General features: G+C 41.0%; 2 protein-coding genes across 2 annotated transcripts; both read right to left on the bottom strand.

Annotated features, from left to right (window-relative positions):
- Nucleotides 1-342: 342 nt before the first annotated feature.
- bmp10l (bone morphogenetic protein 10, like) lies at nt 343-2,412 on the bottom strand (the record flags this gene model as incomplete). The annotated part of the gene is made up of 2 exons (XM_080047258.1): nt 343-1,415; nt 2,073-2,412. 2 exons carry the CDS (start codon nt 2,410-2,412, stop codon nt 343-345), a joined length of 1,413 nt encoding a protein of 470 aa, XP_079903384.1.
- Nucleotides 2,413-5,682: 3,270 nt separating this feature from the next.
- LOC307265419 (splicing regulator ARVCF-like) lies at nt 5,683-20,860 on the bottom strand (the record flags this gene model as incomplete). Its single annotated transcript, XM_080047160.1, has 16 exons — nt 5,683-5,775; nt 5,992-6,068; nt 7,287-7,374; nt 7,778-7,889; nt 8,277-8,469; nt 8,559-8,709; nt 10,475-10,602; nt 11,543-11,614; nt 11,765-11,782; nt 12,518-12,686; nt 12,953-13,070; nt 13,179-13,362; nt 13,449-13,927; nt 15,785-16,410; nt 17,294-17,470; nt 20,840-20,860. The coding sequence occupies 16 exons, from the start codon at nt 20,858-20,860 to the stop codon at nt 5,683-5,685; spliced, it is 2,706 nt and encodes a 901-aa protein (XP_079903286.1).
- Between the last annotated feature and the right edge of the window lie 492 nt (nt 20,861-21,352).

Here is a 21,352-nt window from a genome sequence, read left to right as displayed (position 1 = left end):
GAATAGATAGATAGATAGATAGATAGATAGATAGATAGATAGATAGATAGATAGATAGATAGATAGATAGATAGATAGATAGATAGATAGATAGATAGATAGATAGATAGATAGATAGATAGATAGATAGATAGATAGATAGATAGATAGATAGATAGATAGATAGATAGATAGATAGATAGATAGATAGATAGATAGATAGATAGATAGATAGATAGATAGATAGATAGATAGATAGATAGATAGATAGATAGATGTTTCTGAGATGATGATGATAATTTATTTTGTTTTCCATCAGTGCAAAGTCTCTATCTCTTTGTAAAAGCAGCAGCACTGTCAGGACTATCTACAGCCACACTCTGCCACCACCATGCCCTCGTACTTGTGGTTGAAAGTGATCACCCCGTTGTCATGATAAAGGAGCGAGATGGGCTCCAGCTTGGTGGGCACACAGCAGGCACGCGATGCTCTCTCTGGACTCTTAACACTCAGCAGTGTCTGAACTATGGCGTGTTTGGTGGGCGAGACCTCGGAGGTCATAGGTGGGCTGCACACCCCCTTGCACTCGTAGGCCTCATAGCCCAGAGGCTGGATGATCCACGTGTCCCAGCCGATGTCTTTAAAATCCACAAAGAGTGGGCTCCTCTTGCAGGGCTCGCTCTTAACATGGCGACGGATTCGGGGAGGCGTGTCATAGATAAGGTTGGACTGCAGTTGCTTGAGAGACTGCTGTTTGTCCTGCTCCTCCTGGTCAGCGTGGACAGTGTTGTGATCCATGGCGTGTTCCCCCCAGAAAGCCTGCTGCTGCTGCTGGCTCCGGCCTACGTGTTCAGGAAGGTCATTCTCATGTTGGACCATCTGGTTGAGCTCTTGTTTATCCTGCTTGTGGTCTCTGCTCTGATCGTCCGAGAACACGACCATCACTGCATTGTGCTTCCCCTTCAAGCTCCTGTCAATATCAATGTCGACCATCATCCCGCCTTCCTCCTCTAGTGTGGACACCTCCTCCTCCTCCTCTGATCCCAGAATTGCGATGTGAACCTCCAGTCTGTGAATTGCGTGGCCAGACTTCCGCCACAGTGTAACCACGTGAGTCAGGTCAAATGACACCCAGCTGTTATCTCTGGCATGGATATGCTTTGTCACCAGTTCCTCTGCATCCATCAGCTGCACCACCTCTTCTTTATCCCGCCTTGTCCCTTCTTTCCCCACCTCTTTTGTCCAAACAACGCCCTCCTGTATTTTGTAGATGGTCACCTTGCAGTCAATGCCCGCATGTGGTCTTTGGGCCTTCCAGACCAGTGTGAAAAGGCGGAGCTGAGCTATTGTTATGTGCTCGTGGTGGCGCATTGAGATGTTGAACAGCAGGGGATGTATCCGTACACCCCTGGCCGTTAAACTGTAGGGGGAGGAATCTGTACATTTAAAAAAAAAAAGTGTTTGTCAGTGCATTTTGTAGGTTTCTGTGGTCAATACTCAAGTTAAACAGTGTTAATGTCGATTATTAAAATGTACAATTGTATCAAATACAAAGTTGCTATAGATGTTTGGTTTATTTGGACATTTCAAGGCTTTTTTTATGAAAGGTGCAGTTTCATTGTCTCAAAATATTCAACATTTTCAGATTAACAGCTCTTTCGTAAATCAAGTTCAAAGTTAGTTATAATGTATTTATATATCCTAGCACATTTAAAAACAACCATAGTTGACCAGAGTGCTTTACAGTTCAAAAACAAATGGATAAAAACACAAACAAATATAAGATATATGTAAATTAATAATATGAACTGAAAGCCAACAAATACAAGTGGGTCTCAAGCAAGTACTTGAACGTTTCAGTGGTCCGGGCAGTTCTTATATGAAGTTGAACACTATTCCAAAGATTAAGAGCAATCACTGCAACTCAAATCAAAGTGTTCCAATTTTGTAAATTATTACAAAGTAAAACCCTATCCCAATGATTTGAAAGTTTATCCTATGTGGGGGTAATTGTTTTTGTTACATGCAAAAAAAATGTTATCCAATATAGAAATGTTAGTTAACTGTGGTGCTTAACAAATATAAGTTCATACCTTCGTTCATGAAACTGCGCACAATGTTGGCCGAGGGCATGGCAGTGTGGTCGTGGACAAAGCGATTGTACAGCTCCAGCATGTAGTCTGGTGGTTCCTCGGGGGCAGCGAGGGGCCTGGGCTGGGGCCTCAGCTCTGTTAGGTTCATGGTGGACAGAATCTGGCTCAGAAAGTCCTGTGCATCAAGTAGCGGATTAACACCCACATCCCCAGTCACTGATGCCCTGTGATGGCTCTCAAGAGACCGGATAGGACTGCTCAAGCTCACACCAGTCAACGTCAGAAGTAGGACATTCAGAGAGCAGACAAGACCAAGGTTGGAGAAGACTGAAACGGTCATGGTTGAGTGGTGTGGAGAAAAGGTTTAAATCCAAAGATTGAGCATCAGATGAGAAGATGTGATGGATCCTTTTGGAGAGGGTACCTGCAAACGGTTCCGATGTTTTTCGAAGGAAGGACTGTTTTTTTGATGAAGATCAACAGGTTGCTATTGGGGGCAATGAGAAAGCTTTGCCCTTGTTGATCTTGTGGTTTGGTTCTGAGGGCAGGGCTGTGCCGTCCAATGTGCTGTGCTGACATGTTTGGAGATGTCACTGAGGCCCTGCTCGGCCCTCCTCTCTCTCCCCTCGCCAACAATTTATGACTATCTCTAATTTCCAATGTGGATATTCTGCTTCAATTTATTGTATGACTTTATCTTGATTAGCTACTGACAAAACATACATTGACTAGCATAACTTTAGGAACAGCTGTATGCTGCAACATGCTGATTTCAAAAGATTTATCGATAACCGTTTGTTTTCAAATGACACTACTGGATTAAGGGATAGAAAAGAATTGCAATAAGGTTAATCAAACATGTGGGACAAATTGAAGATGATGAACTAAGAATAATCATGTTGCCTTATGCAGGAAGTGAATTGACAATATTGTTTATTTCTGATTTGCATTCTCCACAAGAGGCCAGTGTGGACTCAATAGCTGTACCTCTGCCTACTCAACTTAAATTTAATTAAAACATTTCATTAGAAGGTAAAGAGGCTGATAATTCATTTGCATATTCTTTTAGCTAATGACTTGCTTATTTTTCAAACCGACTGTCTGATAGATCACATATGCAATAATTGCCATCACTTCAACTTACTGTACATCCACTTAGACAAATGACAATATACAAATGAATAAAGACTAATTAAAAAAATTGATAATTTTTGATTAAGGTTATTTAATAACAAGTGCTTTTGTCAATGTATATGAGACATATGCATATCATGAATTTTCATGAAGATTTAGATACTTGATCTCACATTAAATTGTGGACGTCTAAAATGCAACCACTTACATAAGTGAGCACTGCAGCCAGCAGGCAGGAACATGACTAATGCCAACACATTTTAGCCCTGTCAAGTGTGGAAGTGTGTTACATACAAGTTCATAAGTTCATAATCATGGCTATTGCGAATATGATATTAAGTGGCAATCTGCGTGTGCATGAGGTAGAAAATGCACTCAACATATTTATTTGGTATTTAAGTAGAGACCAAATGGCGAATATAAACAAAAATGTTCACAGAAAAAGAAAATTTGACGCCTATAATGTGTGTGCATTGCTATTCTGTGGAAGTTCATTCATGATAATCCATTGCTGAGTCAGTGTAAAATACATTGATTATGCATGTATAAATTCAATATTGTTTTAATAAGTTTTGGCGGACTCAATGATTTATGAAATATTCAAGTCACAATGAGCTTTTTTTATTGAACTTAAAAAGTTTATGAGATTATATATAGGTAATTTAGAGCCTGGTCCTACCAGACCATCGTGCTTCATTTCATTTGTACAGAAGGACTGGTATCGCTAAATTGACTGAAGACGGGTGTCTGTTGAAGTTTAAAACTATTGGATCTGCCCAGTGCCACTCTGGATCTGCCAACCAATCGCATAACGTTTGGTCGTGACGTATGTCATGCGCTGGCTTCTGAGCCACTCCTTCTATTCACTGATTGGACAGGCAGAAATCTGGCTGGAGAAAACCCACTAATATACCGCACACCCAGACTGACTACTGAACGGAAATAAAAATTGAGCGGAAGTATGTAGGCGGGCGGTGCCAGGCTAGGTCTTTATATAAGTAATATCAATTTTAAAAAACTGGACATATATTAGGGCTAGACAAAGCAATATGAAACAATTCTAAAATAAAATATGTTGTACCTCAAAGCTATAACTGTGACTCTATTGCAGTAACTGCTGTAGAGTTAGGTCATATATAACAGTGGGTTGCTTGCAAATGAACAACATATATGTTAAACCTTTTTCAATATGCTCTGCAGAGGATGTCAAACATTTACAGTTTGTGTGTTTCAACTTGTGACTGCTGGGAGTGTGTTTTGAATAATTCAATAAATATGTCAGTGCCATAGGTCAGTGCTTTTAGCCAATACACCTGCATTTTGGGCACAGCTATGGCCTCTTTGGAGCTCTGCCAAGAAAACAAAAAATAATTTTCCTGAGTGCCAGACTTTTTTTTGGTAACTGGCATTCAGCCTTGTCTGACCCACCTATGTGGTTGTGTTTGTAATTGTTATGAGTATTTTCTACAAGTCACTGCCTATTAAGATAAATCAGTTGATTCATCTATTCATTTTAACTTGTTCAGGACTAATACAATTGGGATTGTTGAATTGGCTAGTGGGTGCGCTGTTAAATGTAAAAGGTACCCAGTGATCAAATGAAAAAGGGCATACAATTCAATCTCTAACACAAAAAGAGAATACTAATAATAATGAGAAATAATGCACGTTGTTTATTTTCATTTTTCATTCAACATCGCAATGCAAAAAAGACCACTGCTAAGCAGAGTTGTATTGAATGTAGGATCACTTACTGGTATTAGCTAATACACATCAATAACTTTTAATTAATAACATGGGTATTACAATAAATATTACAATATAAATACCTTCATTTAGAATATTAACAGTCCTTTGTTACACATTTACAATCCCATTCTTCCTATCATGAAACAAATGGAATATAAGGGATTTGCTGATGACTACACAGTCTAGTCTGATGGTAGGTTTGTCAAGAATAAAGTGAATTGCAAATAATTTGGATGTTTTCGATTGACTCGGCCAACGGTAGCCTTAATCCTAATTATCTCATACACAAACCAAAAATTATTTTAAAATTATTGTATATCAGAACCTAGCTTTGACAAACTAGATATATTATAAATGATCACATACTTGTGTAGAAGTAAAATTCAAATTGTATATGTCATACAGTATATTCTTTGGAGTCATGTTCGTACCACAGTTTGCATATTTAGGCTATTTCAATTGCCATACATAGTCCATCATGAGCTTCAGACACACAGTATACATCGTCCTGAAAAACAAAATCCATCAAATCTGTTTTCAAAAAACTCAATCATAATAAATACATGTAAATGTGTGGCACATTATTTCCTGTACACCAAGGAAATTATTTTTAATTGAATGTGTTTCTCGCCTGTACAAGAAATTAGCAATTGGCACAAGTCCGTATTTCACCAATGGAAAGTGTCTCTACAGGATTTACCCGGCTTGACTGGCTGTGTTGTCATGTTTACACCCAGGAGTCAAGTGGTGGAGGTTTGTTATCCATGAGGCCCACTGCAGGCCTGCCGGCTCTGATGAAGTGTTTTCTCTCACTTATCGCCTAGGTCAAGAAATATGGAAACAGCTTGTGTGAGTCCATTTGAATGAACAACACTGACAGTTACAAACACACATGTGAAAAAGGTAATCCTTTTTAATTAAATTCTGCAAAACAAGACTGTTAACTTATTGGCCCAATGCCAAGGATATAGCTAATGCAGTCAGTTTTAAGTGTACTGCCATAAAATCTGTTCAGCACATTCAAATGGCAGATTACCTGGAGAGCGTCTCTTTCCACAACAGGCCCTTTTCCGTCTGCAACTCTATCGTTTGGCTCTAAACTTGAGCATACATCTGCAATGTAACATTATATTCATATTACAATTTGACAATATGGCAATGGGGAGTCTTAAATGTAGTGAATGTTTAAAAAGAACAGATAGACCTACAAACCAGTTCAAATAAATATGGGAAACCTCTGTCATTCAACTTGTTATGAGTAGCTTTTTGAATTTTTGTGTAAAATAATTTTAGAGTAAAATATACAATCTTAAAAACTGGATTATTTTATTGAATGGTTGAGAAAGGAACCCTAGGGTCCCTTAAAATAGCCTTTTGCCATGTTCATTATTAGTTCATGTCAATTCCTAGCTAGCCAATTAATTAACTTTATAACTATCTAACGTTTACTGCTTAGGAAAAGTTCAAATTACCTGTCATAATGTACAATTTATGTACAAACGTACACTTATGGTAGGTATACTGTATTACTCTAGCTTCACGATTATGCCGTCACGATTATGCCTTCTTTCAGTTTTTAACAAAGATATTATTTTATTTCACGAAAAAGCTTGGCCAACGTAAATACTAGCTAACCATACCAGTAAACTGGCAAAGCTGGACACTATGTGTCTTATTTTAAATTTTACTAATGCAACATGTGTATAAAACACAAAACAATGCAATATAGTACTTAAAAATGCTCAATATACAACAGTGTCACTTATACTGCAGGCCTATTGCACATTTTTGGTAAAACAAATTTCCTAAAGGACGCAACTATTCACTTAGACTAAAAGATGGAGAGAAACTGGCAAATGCGATGAAGTGATTAATTAAAAGCAGTTCATTCCTATATCTCCCAAATTTGTATTTAAAAGGGTGTTTGAGTAATGTTCATAATTCACAAGGAATCCTCAACAAAAAATCCCTGTTTTAGTGGGAAGATAGATGTCTCTCTCTCTCCTGGGAAGGTGCTTGCCCTTTTGGAATAATGTTCAAACATTGTGACTGCTGATGCATGAGCCTGCACTGCCTCTGGCACAGACTGTTGAGGCTAATAAGCCAAGTCTGTGCACTGATAACCTTGGAATCACATGATTGGTTTAAGGCTATGTTTCAAAAGAGTGTGGTTTGGGACTGAAAATATGCCCATGTATTTGTCCCTAACATGTCAAAAACAACAGAATGTTTAAAGCAGTTTGTTGTTCCCTGAGCTAGAGGACAATTTTCTCATTTAGATGAGGGTCTGATACCATTTTGCCAAGGGATTGCATGTAATGATTCGCTGACCTTGGTTTTTGTCCATGAGAGGCAAGGTGATGTCATCACTGCCTTGCTTTGCGCTCTTGGATTTTTTTGTCACTCCGGTAGTTGTTGGCTTAAAAAGACAAAAAGGATAACGTTACTGGATGATCACTGGAATTTATGCTTTTCTGTTGGTCTAATTTCATCACAGGGCATTACATTGGGTTTGATCAAAATGACTTGTGCTGAGTCTTGGACAGTAGCGCACCTTTATTTTCTTCATGTACCTTACATTTGGATGCAACAGGGGACTATAGCCTACTATACACACACAAATTTGCTTTAAAAAAATCCTTTTAAGACACTGTTTGTATCTGCCTGACAAAATATAAACTTTACAGATGTTTTCTCGTTTGATTCTCCACACAGATTATTACTACCAGTTATGAAGGTGTTTGTTAAGTCATTCCATATCAAAATCAAACATGTGTTACTCTCTCAACCTTTAAGTATTCATGCTGCCTCTGTCTTTGTACCTTAAAGTGGCTCTTGTTCCATCCAGCCTTGATCAGAGTGTTTCTCAGGTCCTTGTAGGCCCATATTGTCTGGAGCACATGCAAAGCGGCTTTGGTCTCCCGGCCTGATTGGCTAACAACAAATCAGTAGACATTATGTGAAACAAAAGAAGACAGCTCTCTGACAATACCGTCCCGATAATTAAACTCCAATTCTGATTGCCCTAGGACACGATTATAGCTCATTATATCACGAGCTACTGCGTCGAGGCTCTGTCAGAAGTATTTAAACAGATATTAAGCAGCTGCAGAAAGAAACACCATACATGTTTCTTTCATTTTATTTTGAAAAAAAAGGACAGTTGTTTTTACTCTGGGTTGCATAGTACAGCCTCACACATTGTAATCCTTCACTGATGAACGTGAAGAAACCAGGTTTTATTATAGCTCTAAACACAGTATATAGACATTCATGTAAACAATTTAAGTTTCCAGTTTTAGTTGAAAGAAATTGAAGTACCTTGATTTGTTGATGGCCACCAGTTTCTGCACAGCGTGACCCTGTATGAGCGCTCGTGCGTTCTCTGGGCTGTCTGTGATGATCTCATGGATAGTGTTCAGAATAGACACCACCGTATCTCCCTCAAGGTTTTTCGCTGGGTGCTGCTGCCCACATGGCAGATTACCTACAAGGTCCCTCAAAGCATAGCTACCTGCAATGACAGAGACAACATAGCCGAGTAAGAGTGAGTGTGCAGATGTATGGCCATGTAGATGAGAGTAACTAGTCTGTATACTGTACCTATAAGGTCTTTGTTCCTTCTGTCCATGGCCAGGTTGCGAAGGGCAATAGCCACAGCTCGCACCACTTTGTCCGCATCTGAGCGCAGCAGCTCCACCAGAATAGGCAGCCCTTTTTCTTTTCTCACTGTGACCCGGATGAAGCTGGACCACTACAAGGGGTAAAAGAAAATATACAACAGCAGAGTGATGTAGCGGTTTTTTTTTTGTCAGCATCTTTGAGATTTTGGGACCCATTCTTCCATCCAACCACTCCACTATCAAAATGAACTGCCAACCACGCCAAATAAGAAATAAGTTCTACTGTCGCCACTGCTCTCTTGTGTATATGATTCAACTCGGTTCCAAATTCTAAGGATTTTAAAAAGCATTGATCTTAACTTATACTGACATTCATTGCATGGCACGGCAGTATATCTTGGCAAAACATATTATTTGACAGGCTCATGGGTCCACTTGGGGACAGCAGTAAAAGTGATTTTGATCATGCCGGCTGGTGATAAAGTTGATCTAGAGAGTCCAATTGGATTAATATAATCAACCTCCTTCTGCACAGTTGAAGCAAAGAAAAGCGCTTTGAACATGGAGGCCCCCATGTAAAGGCCGGAGGAGGTTGTCTTGTTTGACCCTGCAGGGCAGACTGACTCAGATCATAAATTCTCCACCAAATTGAATTAATTTAGGTCATGTATTGAGAAAAAGCCTCATTTTATGTATAGAGATAGATAGTAATGACTTCATCTGGAGACAAATCCATGGCTATCTTACTTGGTTGTAAACTTATTCTCCACAGAAAAGATTAGGGAACCCCTAAGCTCTGCATTGAAACAAAACCTATTTTGGGTTCAATGTCTATGCATCTAAAAACTAAATTACAAACTACTTGAACACTAAGAACTAAGTGTCACTTGATAACTATCAATTCACAGTTTAATGCTCCATTTTTCTATGTTTGGGATAGTCTCCCCAATGGGAACCCCCTGTGAAAAGTTCTGAGTTAAAGCGGCTACGAGTAACATTTAAATATCTTTTAAACAGCCTCATGTTTCCTCTGATAATCATAAATTACCTTTAACAGCAAACGAGACCATCAGTGCAAAGAAAGACGTTTTTATATAGTTTGTATTACTGCTTTTGGTCTGGTCGCACACCCAGTCCGATTTTAGGTTCGCTCGTGCAGGCTCTATGGTCACATATCCGTATTGGTCGCAGATTTCAGTGTGGCGCAACAACGCGATTTGAGAAGCCTATCCCTCCAGGTGAGGGAAGGGGAGCGGTAGCTTTGTTTGAGACAGTTATTTGTCGTCATAATGAAGAAAAGCTAAAAGGGAGAGTGATAGGCGGGCGGGACGAGGGCGTTGCCAAGCAATGTGTATACAATTTCACGAGAGCGAAACTAGACTGCGCTGTTTACTCCTAAATGAATGAGCGGTTGGTACTAACACAAAGTTTGCTTTGCTTCACCATCATCAGATAACCATTATCTGAAATAGTCATTATTTACATCAACAACACAAACACATTACCTCATCGTGATCCATACTAACTGCCGTCTCGTTCATTCGCTTTCTGTGAGGACACGGACTCTTTCAGCTCCGTGAGAGAGAGTAGTTAGGTGACGCTGCTGCATCAACTCATTGCTATCAGGTGTGTGTAGCACTGACTGGCATTAGTTGATGCAGTGTCAAAACCACTCTCACGGAGCCGAAAAGAGTCCTCACACTTTCAACACACGGACATGCACTATATTGCGCCCTTCTCAGTTCACACTTGCACGCCTGGCACGAGCTAGAAAACAGCTTTGCGACAGCGGGCGTCGTAAAAATACTACCGCTTTTGTCCAAAGGGGGCGCCAACGTGCCATGTTACTCGTAGTGGCTTTAAAGAAATAACTAGCAGCTATTCCGTTCAACTCACAGCCCAGTGTCCAGCTGCGAGGTTCTGCAGTGCTCCTGCAGCCGCCTCCAGGGTGTTGTGGTTTTGACTGCAGGTGAGAAGAGAGAGGTAGAGCCTCACCACCTCAGGCTGGTACAGTAGCTCCAACCCTTTAATAGAAAGGATAAAGGGCAGTGATAAAGGGCCTGCATGACCTTCAGGGGCAACATACTTTTGTCATCAGCTTCATTAAAATTAGCCTTAACTCACCAAAACAGTTAGTATGAATGCTAATGTGCTAATGTATGTTGCTAATATTGTTCCACAAGTTATTGTAACAAGATTAGCTCAGGTCAATAAGTAGGTTGGTCAGTAGAAAAAGCATAGATGAAATTAAGAATTCTTTAACCAGGAAAATTACAACTGCAGAAGTTCGTACTGAGACATAGCTGAATGGCTGACAAGTAGGATAAAGCTCACCCGGGACCGTTACATGCTTGTCACTCTGATTTGCATTCACGTGCTGGAGTCCGGGAGGCATGAGCTTACCATTTTGATCTCTGTTCTAACAGCAGCCGGATCTACATATAAAGTATTCAGCCCCACAGTGCAATTGTGACTCCCCACAGAGAGCAGTCATTGGTAGAAACAGCCACAAGGCTATATACAAAGGGCTGTGGGGCATCATCAAATGAAGATATATCAGTGTCCATGGGTCATGCAGCATCTTGAGCAATTTTCCAGTGCCTGCCAGAGGAAATGTTCCTCCTCTAGATTTTAGCCGATAAAAATGTTATCAGTCCTTCAGTTGGCGGTTCATTTTGTCTTAGTAATGAAACTCTCCTAAAGTGGAGCAGGTGCTGATGTGAGGCTATGCATTTCAATGAATTCCTTTTCAGGCCATGCCAACATCATGCATGCAAAGCAAAAAAACATAACACCGGTGCTTGTTTTTAGTGTTGTATGATGATGATGATATGATGGTAACTTTAAAACTATAAACGATAAGCCTAATGTATACCCATTCTACTTATTTCCAAATGTAACTCATACTGCAATCAGTATTTGTGTTTCTACGTCATGTTGATTTAACGTTTTTCAAGTGTATACCTTTCATTTGTTCAGTACGTTTTGGTAAATCCAATGTACCGTACTTTCTGTCCATAAATCCATTTTTCCAACCTGTATATCACAGATACATACATGCACACAAACACATACACCAGTTTGTATTATATCAGTACACTAACAGATAATGTCAGCAAATTAAACGTGGTATTAAATCATAATATCGCTGCCATGAAAACATTCAGGAGTAAAGAGCAGACTGACCTTGATTGAACCACTCCTCTGATGTTAGAAGAGAATAAAGGAGAGAGAACAACAACAAAGATTAGATTATGCTGGAAGAGGACACAACAGCAGAAAATAGCTCCATTTGGCCAAGGGTGAGAGAACTGACAGAATCAGGTTAATGATCGGCTAAGAGAGGTAATTGGTCAATTGTGTGCATCAAGCTTAAAAGCTTTGGTGGAAAGCGACTCAACTTAAAATCACAGTTCATTCTAACCCTCAATTATGCTGTGTCCAGAAGCACAAACTGCTGCAGCCATATTCATTACTGTATGTCACCTGTAATTCATATAGCTAATTAAAAATCATGGGTTATGCATTAATGATTCCAATTTCAGAACCTGGCACTCCTCCTGAACAGCAAAAATTAGCCGCTGCATGTGTAAGATTCTGAAATGGTCAGGGGCTATTTTTTAATAAAAAGGGGGCAAGAAATGTGAAACCTATTCTCAAAGCCGAAGATGTTCAAATAGGGAAAATGGTTGGTTTACAGAGACACAATAAGTAAAATCAAAAATATATCCTATGAAAACTAAGAATGGGCTCAAATCTCAAATCTAGCATAATATTGAAGTGTTAATTTTGGGATTTTTAAGGGTATCAGTAAGCAAATGAATTGACCCAAGAAGTGGAAAGATAGTTGAAAATCAATGACTTCAATCAGAGTAACCCAAACTGCAATACTATAACCAGTCATGATAACATTTACTGTCATTACAATGGCCTACCAACCTTTGGGTCTTTTCCCTCCAAAACACTCAGGCTCAGTCTTCTTCTTCTGGTGCCCCACTGACTTCAACAGATGATTAGCATGGGGTTCCTGAAGTCGCTCGGATCCCGGTATTTCTTTGTGAACGTGGTAGGACAGGTTTCGCAGGATGCAAACGCAGTTCTCCACTGACTAAATGGAGGACAATGACAGAAGATTTCAAACGAAGGTCCCATCCAGAAAGTTATACAGCTGTTTACACAATTTGCACTTCCCTTTTCAGAATAAAATGTGAGTAAAATGTGTTGATGATTTTTCCTCTAGAATGTCACCAGTTAATCTTATCCGGACTTTGATTGCGTTGGTGATTTGCATTAAATGTTTGAATCAATGCACTTGTGTATGGTCACTCTATAGTAGCTTTATTTATAGTTAAGGTTGCACATGTCTTCAGCGACCTTATTGTCAGTGTTCTTGTTGACAACGGCTGACTGAAGGGCATGTAGGAGCGCGTCCACCAGCCCATCACACTCCCTCAACCTCTGTCGAGCTTCGGCCCCATCTGAGCTGACGTTCCTGCACAAACAAATTTGTCAGGAAAGCTGCTTTGAGAACTCTGCCCGTCACGAGTCAGCTTTAAGTAGCTGTTGACATTTGTTTTTCCGTGACAGTAGCCAAGGTTACCTCAGACATCCGGAGGTGTTCTTGAAGACAGTGGTCCACTCAGCACTCTGCAGTTTGGAGGGGTCGGTCGAGTCTCTCCTCCAACCCGAGTGTGGGATGACGATTTCATCTGTCAAAGTTTGAAGCCCATTGTTGATGACCATCATCTTCAGTGGCTCATGTGAGGAGAGGTTCCAAAGGGTCCCTGAAGGGGAAAGGATACAAAAGCTGCAGAAATAAAAGGAAGGATTGGCAGATTATAGCTCCAGGGAGTCAGGAATTGACCTTTACCTGTGACTAACTCTTTGACTTCCATGCTGCTAGACTTCCTCAGTAGCCTGACTAGCGCTTGGATGCCATCACAGTTCTTGATGGCCATTTTGTTGTTGTGGTCTTTTCCGTAGGATATGTTGCGCAGAGCACCACAGACCTTGCGGTGCACCTCAGCTTTAGGGTGGTCCAGTAATTCCACCAAAATAGGCACCCCGTTCAGCTGGCGCACCTCCTGCTTGATGCGGTCATTCTCGTAACACAGGTGCTGCAAATAGGCGGCAGCATTGGCCTTGACTGGGTCCATGGGGTGGCTGAGCATGGATATGACCTCGTGCAGGTTGGGGTCCCTCCAGCGTGGGTCTCTGCGGATGCTATCCAGGCTGACCATGCTGCTGCGTTTGTGGGGGAACTGCAGGGTCTGAGCTCGACACATGGCCTGGAAGAAAGGATTTAGGTTCCCCTCCAGCTGGGCCATGAAGGCGTCATCATAGCCACCTCTGAGGAGACATAGAAAGTCATGAATGCATGCATTTTGGGATCAGGACAAAAAAAATACACAAGCTAAATTTTAAGATTTGAATGATTATTTGTCTATTCAATCATACGACAGAAAAAAGTCGCAAAGTTACAAGATTGAAGTCGTAATTTTAAAAGAAAAAAGTCCTAATATTGTAAGAATGAAGTTGTAGTGTTATGCTTTGTTTTGTTGTATATTGTATTTTCCCTGCATTAATATGAGGGACGTGGGGCATCTTGTGAAGTTATAACCTACTTATTTCACAGATAAGGAAATGCTTAATCTTTCGGGCAAATATATAAGGTAAGGACACTGCCATTACACTGCTCTGGTATATGTTTTTACTGAATTGTGTTTTTTTTCTTGTTAAATTACGACTTTATTTTCATAATATTGCGCCTTTTTTCTCATAGAAATGTACTTTATTCCCGTACAATTAACTTTATTCTCTTCTTTATTTATTTATTTGTCCTCGACATGGCCCTGATTCTCTATCATGGGGTTATACTCCACAGTGCTACTGGCATGACAGTGACTTTTCAAAGTGACAAACAGACTCCATGTGGATTTTGTTAGCTCTAGGCAGAGCCAGGCAAGCTGTTTCCATCCACATCCAATCTTTAAGCTTATTGTCTCCTCACTTTAGTCTTATATTTAACAGACAGATACAGTATGAGAGCGGTATCGATCTTCCAATCTAATGAACCATCACTATCACTAAGGAATTTAATAAGCAGATTTGCCATTCCTTTTGTATTCAACAGTTTGAATATAACCGATGTAATGGTATGTGTGAGTGTGAATAGAATGGGTTTTAGTGAATTTAACAGCATATGTGTGAGGTGCTCGTATGTTTTGTAAACAGCTTTATCACTTTATATATGGGCTCAGGAAAAGCTTCTGTCAGGAAATAACAGGTGAGAAGACCTCCTTATTTATCGACTTTGCAGAAGGCTGCCATTCCTGATTGATACTAGCTGCTCCTTAACTGCTGTCCATCTGTCTTTCTATTGTCCAGTCGGCCTGACAGGAACAGCATAGTAGAGACTTCTGGGTGTCTGTCCAGCTACGAGGTTTAATGTATATTATTCCCACAACAGGTCCTCTGTGGTATGATTAGCCGGACTGTTGATCTGTGCATTTTTTGGATGTGTTTGTTACTGTGGCAGTATAAAACGCTTCACAAATGCACACTCTTCATTTCTTTCAATTTGTCTTGTTTATGTTGTGGTGAGCCGGCTGACAGACCATTGATATGAGGAGGCTTTTCATTGATTGTGCATCTTTTCATTCAAAGCTCTAAAAGGCATCATTTCACTGACATTAATAAGTAGTTTTGTGTGAAATGTATCTGAGGGAGGAGGTAATCTGTGAAACACAGTCAAGGTGTTGGGTAACGTGTACCTCACGTTTTGTAACGGTGTGTTCCTGTTTCACTGTTTCTCATAACACTGCTGTACTGTGGTTTATTCTTGCTATTAGTGTCAAAGGTGAATCGGCTTTGTAGTGGCCGTCTGGTAGCCTTTGTTAAAGGTGATCTCATTATCTGTGGCCATATTGATATTTCAGTTGCACAGACTGAGTATCCTTGACCTTTACTGTCTACTTTCTCACCAGGAAAAAATTTAATGGGATCAAAGATTGACCTCAAATAAACAAAATCCATACAAAACCTATAGGAAAAGGGTTGCGCACAGTCACTTTCAAGTGTCTAAGTACATGTTTTGGGATTGATCTGACCCTACACCTATGTACCATGGGAACCACAAGAGAGTCCTTGACATCCACTTACACAGTCCATCAGTAAAAAATGTGGTCAAATGTACCGCCTTCTTACCTGGTTCTTGATGGCTCCCTGAGGAGCTCCATGGTGGTAATTGGCCTGAACTGATGCATTCCCCCCAGTGTTGCGTAACTGGCAGCTGGGTGCTCAGTCTTGGTGTCCAGAGGGTTTTCTCCCCGTTCACTGTCTTCCTCCGTCTGGCTGCTAAGGCCTGCGGGAGTGTAGCTGTCCCTGAGGAAGGGTAAGGTGAAGTGAGCCCCGGGCTGGAAGTTCTTTGCCGGCCAGTAGCCGTGGAGGGAAGCGCGGGAAAGGCTTCCATAACCTGCACACAAATCACCTCCGATGCCCCTGTAGCTGTCAGGGAGGGTGTACACTCTGCTCAGCCTGTCTGGGTTCAGTGGCTGTGGCTCCCCAGACTGAGTTACCACCTCTGGATGTGGAGGTGCTGTAGTAGGTGCTGGGGTGGTAGGTGCCGTGGACGTTGTGGTCGGTACAATAGATACAGAGGTTTCATTATTCGCTTGAGGAATAGGTTGCTCTGCGGGAGTGTTATCTTGAATCTCTGGAGTGGATGCGAGATCAGGTGTGTCCGGTAACTGGAACATCTCCTGCTGTGTCTCCAAGGACTCTGGGGTCTCAACTGGAGTCAGCTCGCCCTCTTGTTCCACAGCTTTGCACTCCTACAAGGATGAATGCACCACAACTGTTATCTCTACAAAATCTTATCAACATCTCTGTTAGTCTTCTTAACCCTGTTTGTCGTGAAAGATCTCCCGGTTTCATCTATCTGATTAAATGTTACCAAATCGGTGTGTTCGCTGTCAGAGCAGGAACTATGGGGACAAAATTTTACTTGGAATAGACCAAATAGGTTTCAAAACCCACAGTTTTTGTTTAACGCTCATCTAAACCGTACTGCCCACCCCTGTTTATTTCTCATGGTGACGATCAATCATCGCAATTTCAGCATTTCTCTGGCTTTGTGAGCCACCAGTAAATAATGAATTCTTCTTTCCTGCCAAAAAGTAATGAATTTCCCTTGTTGAAAACGAGTTTAGATTGAACTCTGATGAAACAACTTGAGGTCCAGCCACTGTTTAGAGGCAGAGTAAATTGCAGGAAATGTAATTGTCTGCTTTAGTAAATTGATTTGGATTTTAACTATTTCCTAGCAGAGTGTGAGCAAAACCTGGATTTTTAGAAACAAATCAACACGTATATGTGGCAGCTGAATGAAATAGAGCCTAATTGCTTTATGATACCATGGCATTGCCATTACCATTTAAACTCAGTGATATAGCTGCTTCTGTAATCAAAGTTACTGGCTCTTTTTAGTTTGTTTCCTCACCTTTTTCTGTATCATTCCTAGGACTCATTTGTGAATTGAATTAAATGTCCATAAATAAAACATTTCAATTAAGAAAATGGCCACAAATGTTTTATTGAGTGGCCTTACAGCTTTTCTAAGTATATGCTCTTTGAAAATCGAATTAAAAAAAAAGTTATTTTTATAAACTGTATGCAGTCAGCATGTGGTGACAAAGTATGACCAAAGTCATGAACCTCAGTATCTGTCTGCTGTGGGGTGTCAGTCTCTGTGGAGCTCTCATTCGTTGAGGTCATCACAGAGGCGATGGAGGTGGGCGTGTCCAGTTCGTCATTGGTGGATGGGTTATCCAGAGTCACCTCTTTGGCCTCCTGGGACAAAGATAGTGGAGGAGGCCCCTCTGAACTCTGCTCCTAAACCACAAAGACAGAAAACAGTAAGGCACTGTTCTTCACTGGCATCTTTGCCAGCGTCATTTGCGTGTATAATGTACATAATATTTACTTTACATATCTCCATTACAGCACACCATGTCATTAAGGCTGCCTTCACTTCACAAGAAAAGCTACTTGATGCTGGGTTGTGTGCAGAGTCGGTGTTGAGTGCCTATACAAATATGATTCCCCACCATAATCATATTTGTATAATTTTAAATATGAACAGTTGAATTCATGCTGAAGAAATGCCAATATACACACATTACACTAATATGGAAAATCAGATACATTTTCTCTGTGTTGGAGCTTTTTAATTGGACAGTCTGTCCATTTGAAAATGATACTCAAACGGGCGCAACATAGTTTCTACCAGTGATCACGTGTAGACAGCAAAAAGACAAAAGCAGCTTTTTTATATGCACAAAAACTGACAGACAGCATCTTACAGTGAGGCTTTCACAGATCCGCCTGCTGTGTATAAAAAATAAAAAGGGGGTAAACAGTGAAGTGTTTGGCAGTAAATCAGGGTGGGTTAGAGCATTGTTTATCTTAATGTATCTGCAACCGGCATCTCAGTTACAGTCTAATAATAATAATAATAGGTTGTCTCAACTGGTAGAAACATTATATATGATATGAAATAATAAATGTATTGTTATCCGTCTCTGCATTGTCCAAGATAACAATTGGAATCATGGGTTAAATATCTAAAATGTGTTCAATATGCCCAAGAGCAGATCTTTTACTTATCTGCTAAAACTGTCTGTTTTGTGGACTTGTATGCTTTAATCACTCTTAACATATGTTGAAAACCACCATTCTGTGTATGTTTCCATGAATAAAAAATGGCACCTTAACAAAATATACAGTAGCAACAATGTCATGGGGTTGGATGTGAGCGGTCACTTATTGTCATTTAAGTTATTTGGAGACACCTGATTTATTACCATTGTCACTTGAATCAATAACCCAGCTGGGGTTACGTCACAACACTGTCTGTAATTTCCACTTGTTTATATCAAGTAGAACTTAAATTCTCTTTTCTTTTCAACAAAATGGGTTTCATTAAACAGAGGGGATCAATTATTCAGCATCTTGGCGTGAGAATGAGCTGGAGGCAGTATCTGACTGTAAACACATTTTATGCTGATTTTCTTACTCACTTTGCATTCGTTTTGGTGCGTCTACATGAGTTTGCCTCACTGCTCTAACAACCTGGATCAATATCTGATTATCTGATACCCCTTTGTTTCAGTCTTTGGGGGTGGGGGGGGGGGCTTCTGATTGCTGCAGTTTAATTTCTCTTAAATCTAGGACAAACAATGGCACAAGCAACCCATCAAAACATAAGGGAGTATAATTAAAAGATTTTATAGTGGAGAAAGAAAATCCATTCCGCTGCATCATTTATGAGCCATGTTACTATTGGAATTGCTTATCCACTCGTTAAATCAATTTAAGAAAACATGACACAGGTGCGCATGATCTCGCCGGATGTATCGCTCTCTAGCATAGTATGCACAATATGCTGAATAATTCAGTAAGATATCAAAAACAAAACAAATAAATAAGCTGTTAAATCTCCCCCAAACTCTCTCCTTTGTGCAGGCTGCGGCATTAAAAACGAACAAGTGCTGAGAACTCTACTCCACTGCGTTAAATCAAGCTGCAGTGAGCGGCTGACTGAATGTGGAGGGAGAGCGAGCTTGATTCGCCTTTTCAAACACCTCACCAAACACAAGAGAGCCCCTCATATCCATGCACAAAATGTGTCCGCGGGGCAGAGGAGATGAAAGGGGTCACGCAGGAGAAAACTGGCAGCATAAGAGACCATCCTGGCTTGAACACCTCTGGGGGGAGCTTGATTGGATATTGTTGGGCAGCTTTTAAATGAGCGCCTGGCCGAAAGACAGACGGGCTACCACTGTCCTCTACAGAGAGCTTGATTAGGGGATTTGGAGAACCATAATAGGCCGGACAGGGGCCTGCGTGCTGTGTCCCCGTCTGATTCCAAGCTCCAGGGAAGGCCATGTAGGCTCATTTGAATAACTCACTGCACCATCACTAAATAAGTGTGCTGCTCTCAAAGCAAAATAGGCCGAGATGATGATTCCGAATCTGACTTGTGTTGTTCCAGAAAAATGAAGTTTTGTTGTTTAGATGGTAGGTGCAGCGACTCAGAATGACATGATTAGCAACTTGTTCCCATCATTTCTCAGAATTGAGGCCAGCAGCTGCAGCCAGAGTATTATTTTGGGAGACACAGAGTCTGAGTCCAATATCTGAGGAAGTTCACATTTTTGATGACCAGCTCAAGGGTATGACAGGCACAAGCCATGATTCAAACTTGTCACAAAGCCGTTTCAGCAAAAACAACAGAAAAAAAAGATGATTTGAAAAATGGCCACTCTCGATAGCAATTAAATCAGTGGAGGCCGAATCATTTTGTAGTGATCAGACTTGAGGATAGATTGGTTTCAGCAGGCAATTTGTCATTCCTCAAACTGTGGGATTAGAAAAAAAATTAATGCTTCCGCTGGATAATAAAACATGACATCAGCCCACTGATGTCAGAGGACATTATTCATAACTTTGCCACAACTCATCTGCCCTCCACTATCTGTTGAATCAGGGATGCTTATATTGGCCACAGTAAATCTACAGAATGTGCCACTGTAGATGTTGTAAAATCAGAATGGCGTTGAAATTACTTCTTGTTTGAGAAGCAGAGACGCCATTGTTCACTGTGCAATACATCCTGTTCAACCATAATTAATCCAGGCTGGTCTATTTACAGAGAACACTGATTGAAAATGACAACCCCAAAAAATATTGCTAATTTTCAAAGTTTCTATTTGGAGACTCGTTTCACTGCTGGTTGTGCCCTGCTCTTCAAACAGTTAAATGCTGCATGGTCAGATTTAATGTCTCTGTGATACATCATGGCAATACACTTACTGTACCAGAGAGTGTGCAGCATCCCCCCCCCCCCCCCCAGGAACAACCTCTCCTCATAATGCAATCAAAGATTAGGCCCCCCCCCCCCTTATAAGCTTGTCTATTCGTTTGCACACATGCTCAGCAACGCTTGTGTGTACACACACACGCACACACACACACACACACACACACTTGATGGATATATTAGCATCATGTCCCCATGCACACAAGGAGACTGCGCCGAACAGCAATGAGAGGCAAGGATGTGAAGCGCGATTGATGCCTCCTTCATTCATCATGACAGAGGCAGAATGCAAAGCTGTGGTGGAGGGCTACAGTTCTCTGCAGGAATATAAAAAAGAGGGAGGGTACGGAGCAAATAGAGCCATTCCGCCACACACTTACCTCTTTCACTTCAGCAGGCATTGCCAAATCTTTTCTGCTTCCCCACAAAATGATGAACAAGATGCGTCCCCTGGTCACACACGTCTGTTTCTCTGCCTCTGCTGCTGAAATTTTGCTTTGACTCTTCCTTTGAGCATTTGAGGCAGTTCAAACATGAGCAGCCATCCTTCCTCCAGCTCTCACTGACACTGCTCTCCCTCTCTCTCTCTCTTTCCCTCTCCCTCAGTCTCTCTCTCTCTCTTTCTCTCTCTCCCACTCTCCCTGCCTCTATTTCTCTTTTTCTCACAAACACACACTAGACGCACCATGCACACATTTGCTCAACACGTACGTCCTCTCACACGTCCACACACACATGCACACAGTCTCACACACACACACACACACACACACACACACACACACACACACACACAGTCTCACACACACACACACTGAGAAGCAATAAACAGGGGGCTCTCTCTCTCTCTCTCTCTCTCTCTCTCTCTCTCTCTCTCTCTCTCTCTCTCTCTC

This window comes from Ammodytes marinus (assembly GCF_949987685.1).
Source record: "Ammodytes marinus genome assembly, chromosome: 18".
NCBI classification, from domain to species: domain Eukaryota; kingdom Metazoa; phylum Chordata; class Actinopteri; order Uranoscopiformes; family Ammodytidae; genus Ammodytes; species Ammodytes marinus.
This window is presented reverse-complemented; position numbering and strand designations above follow the sequence as displayed.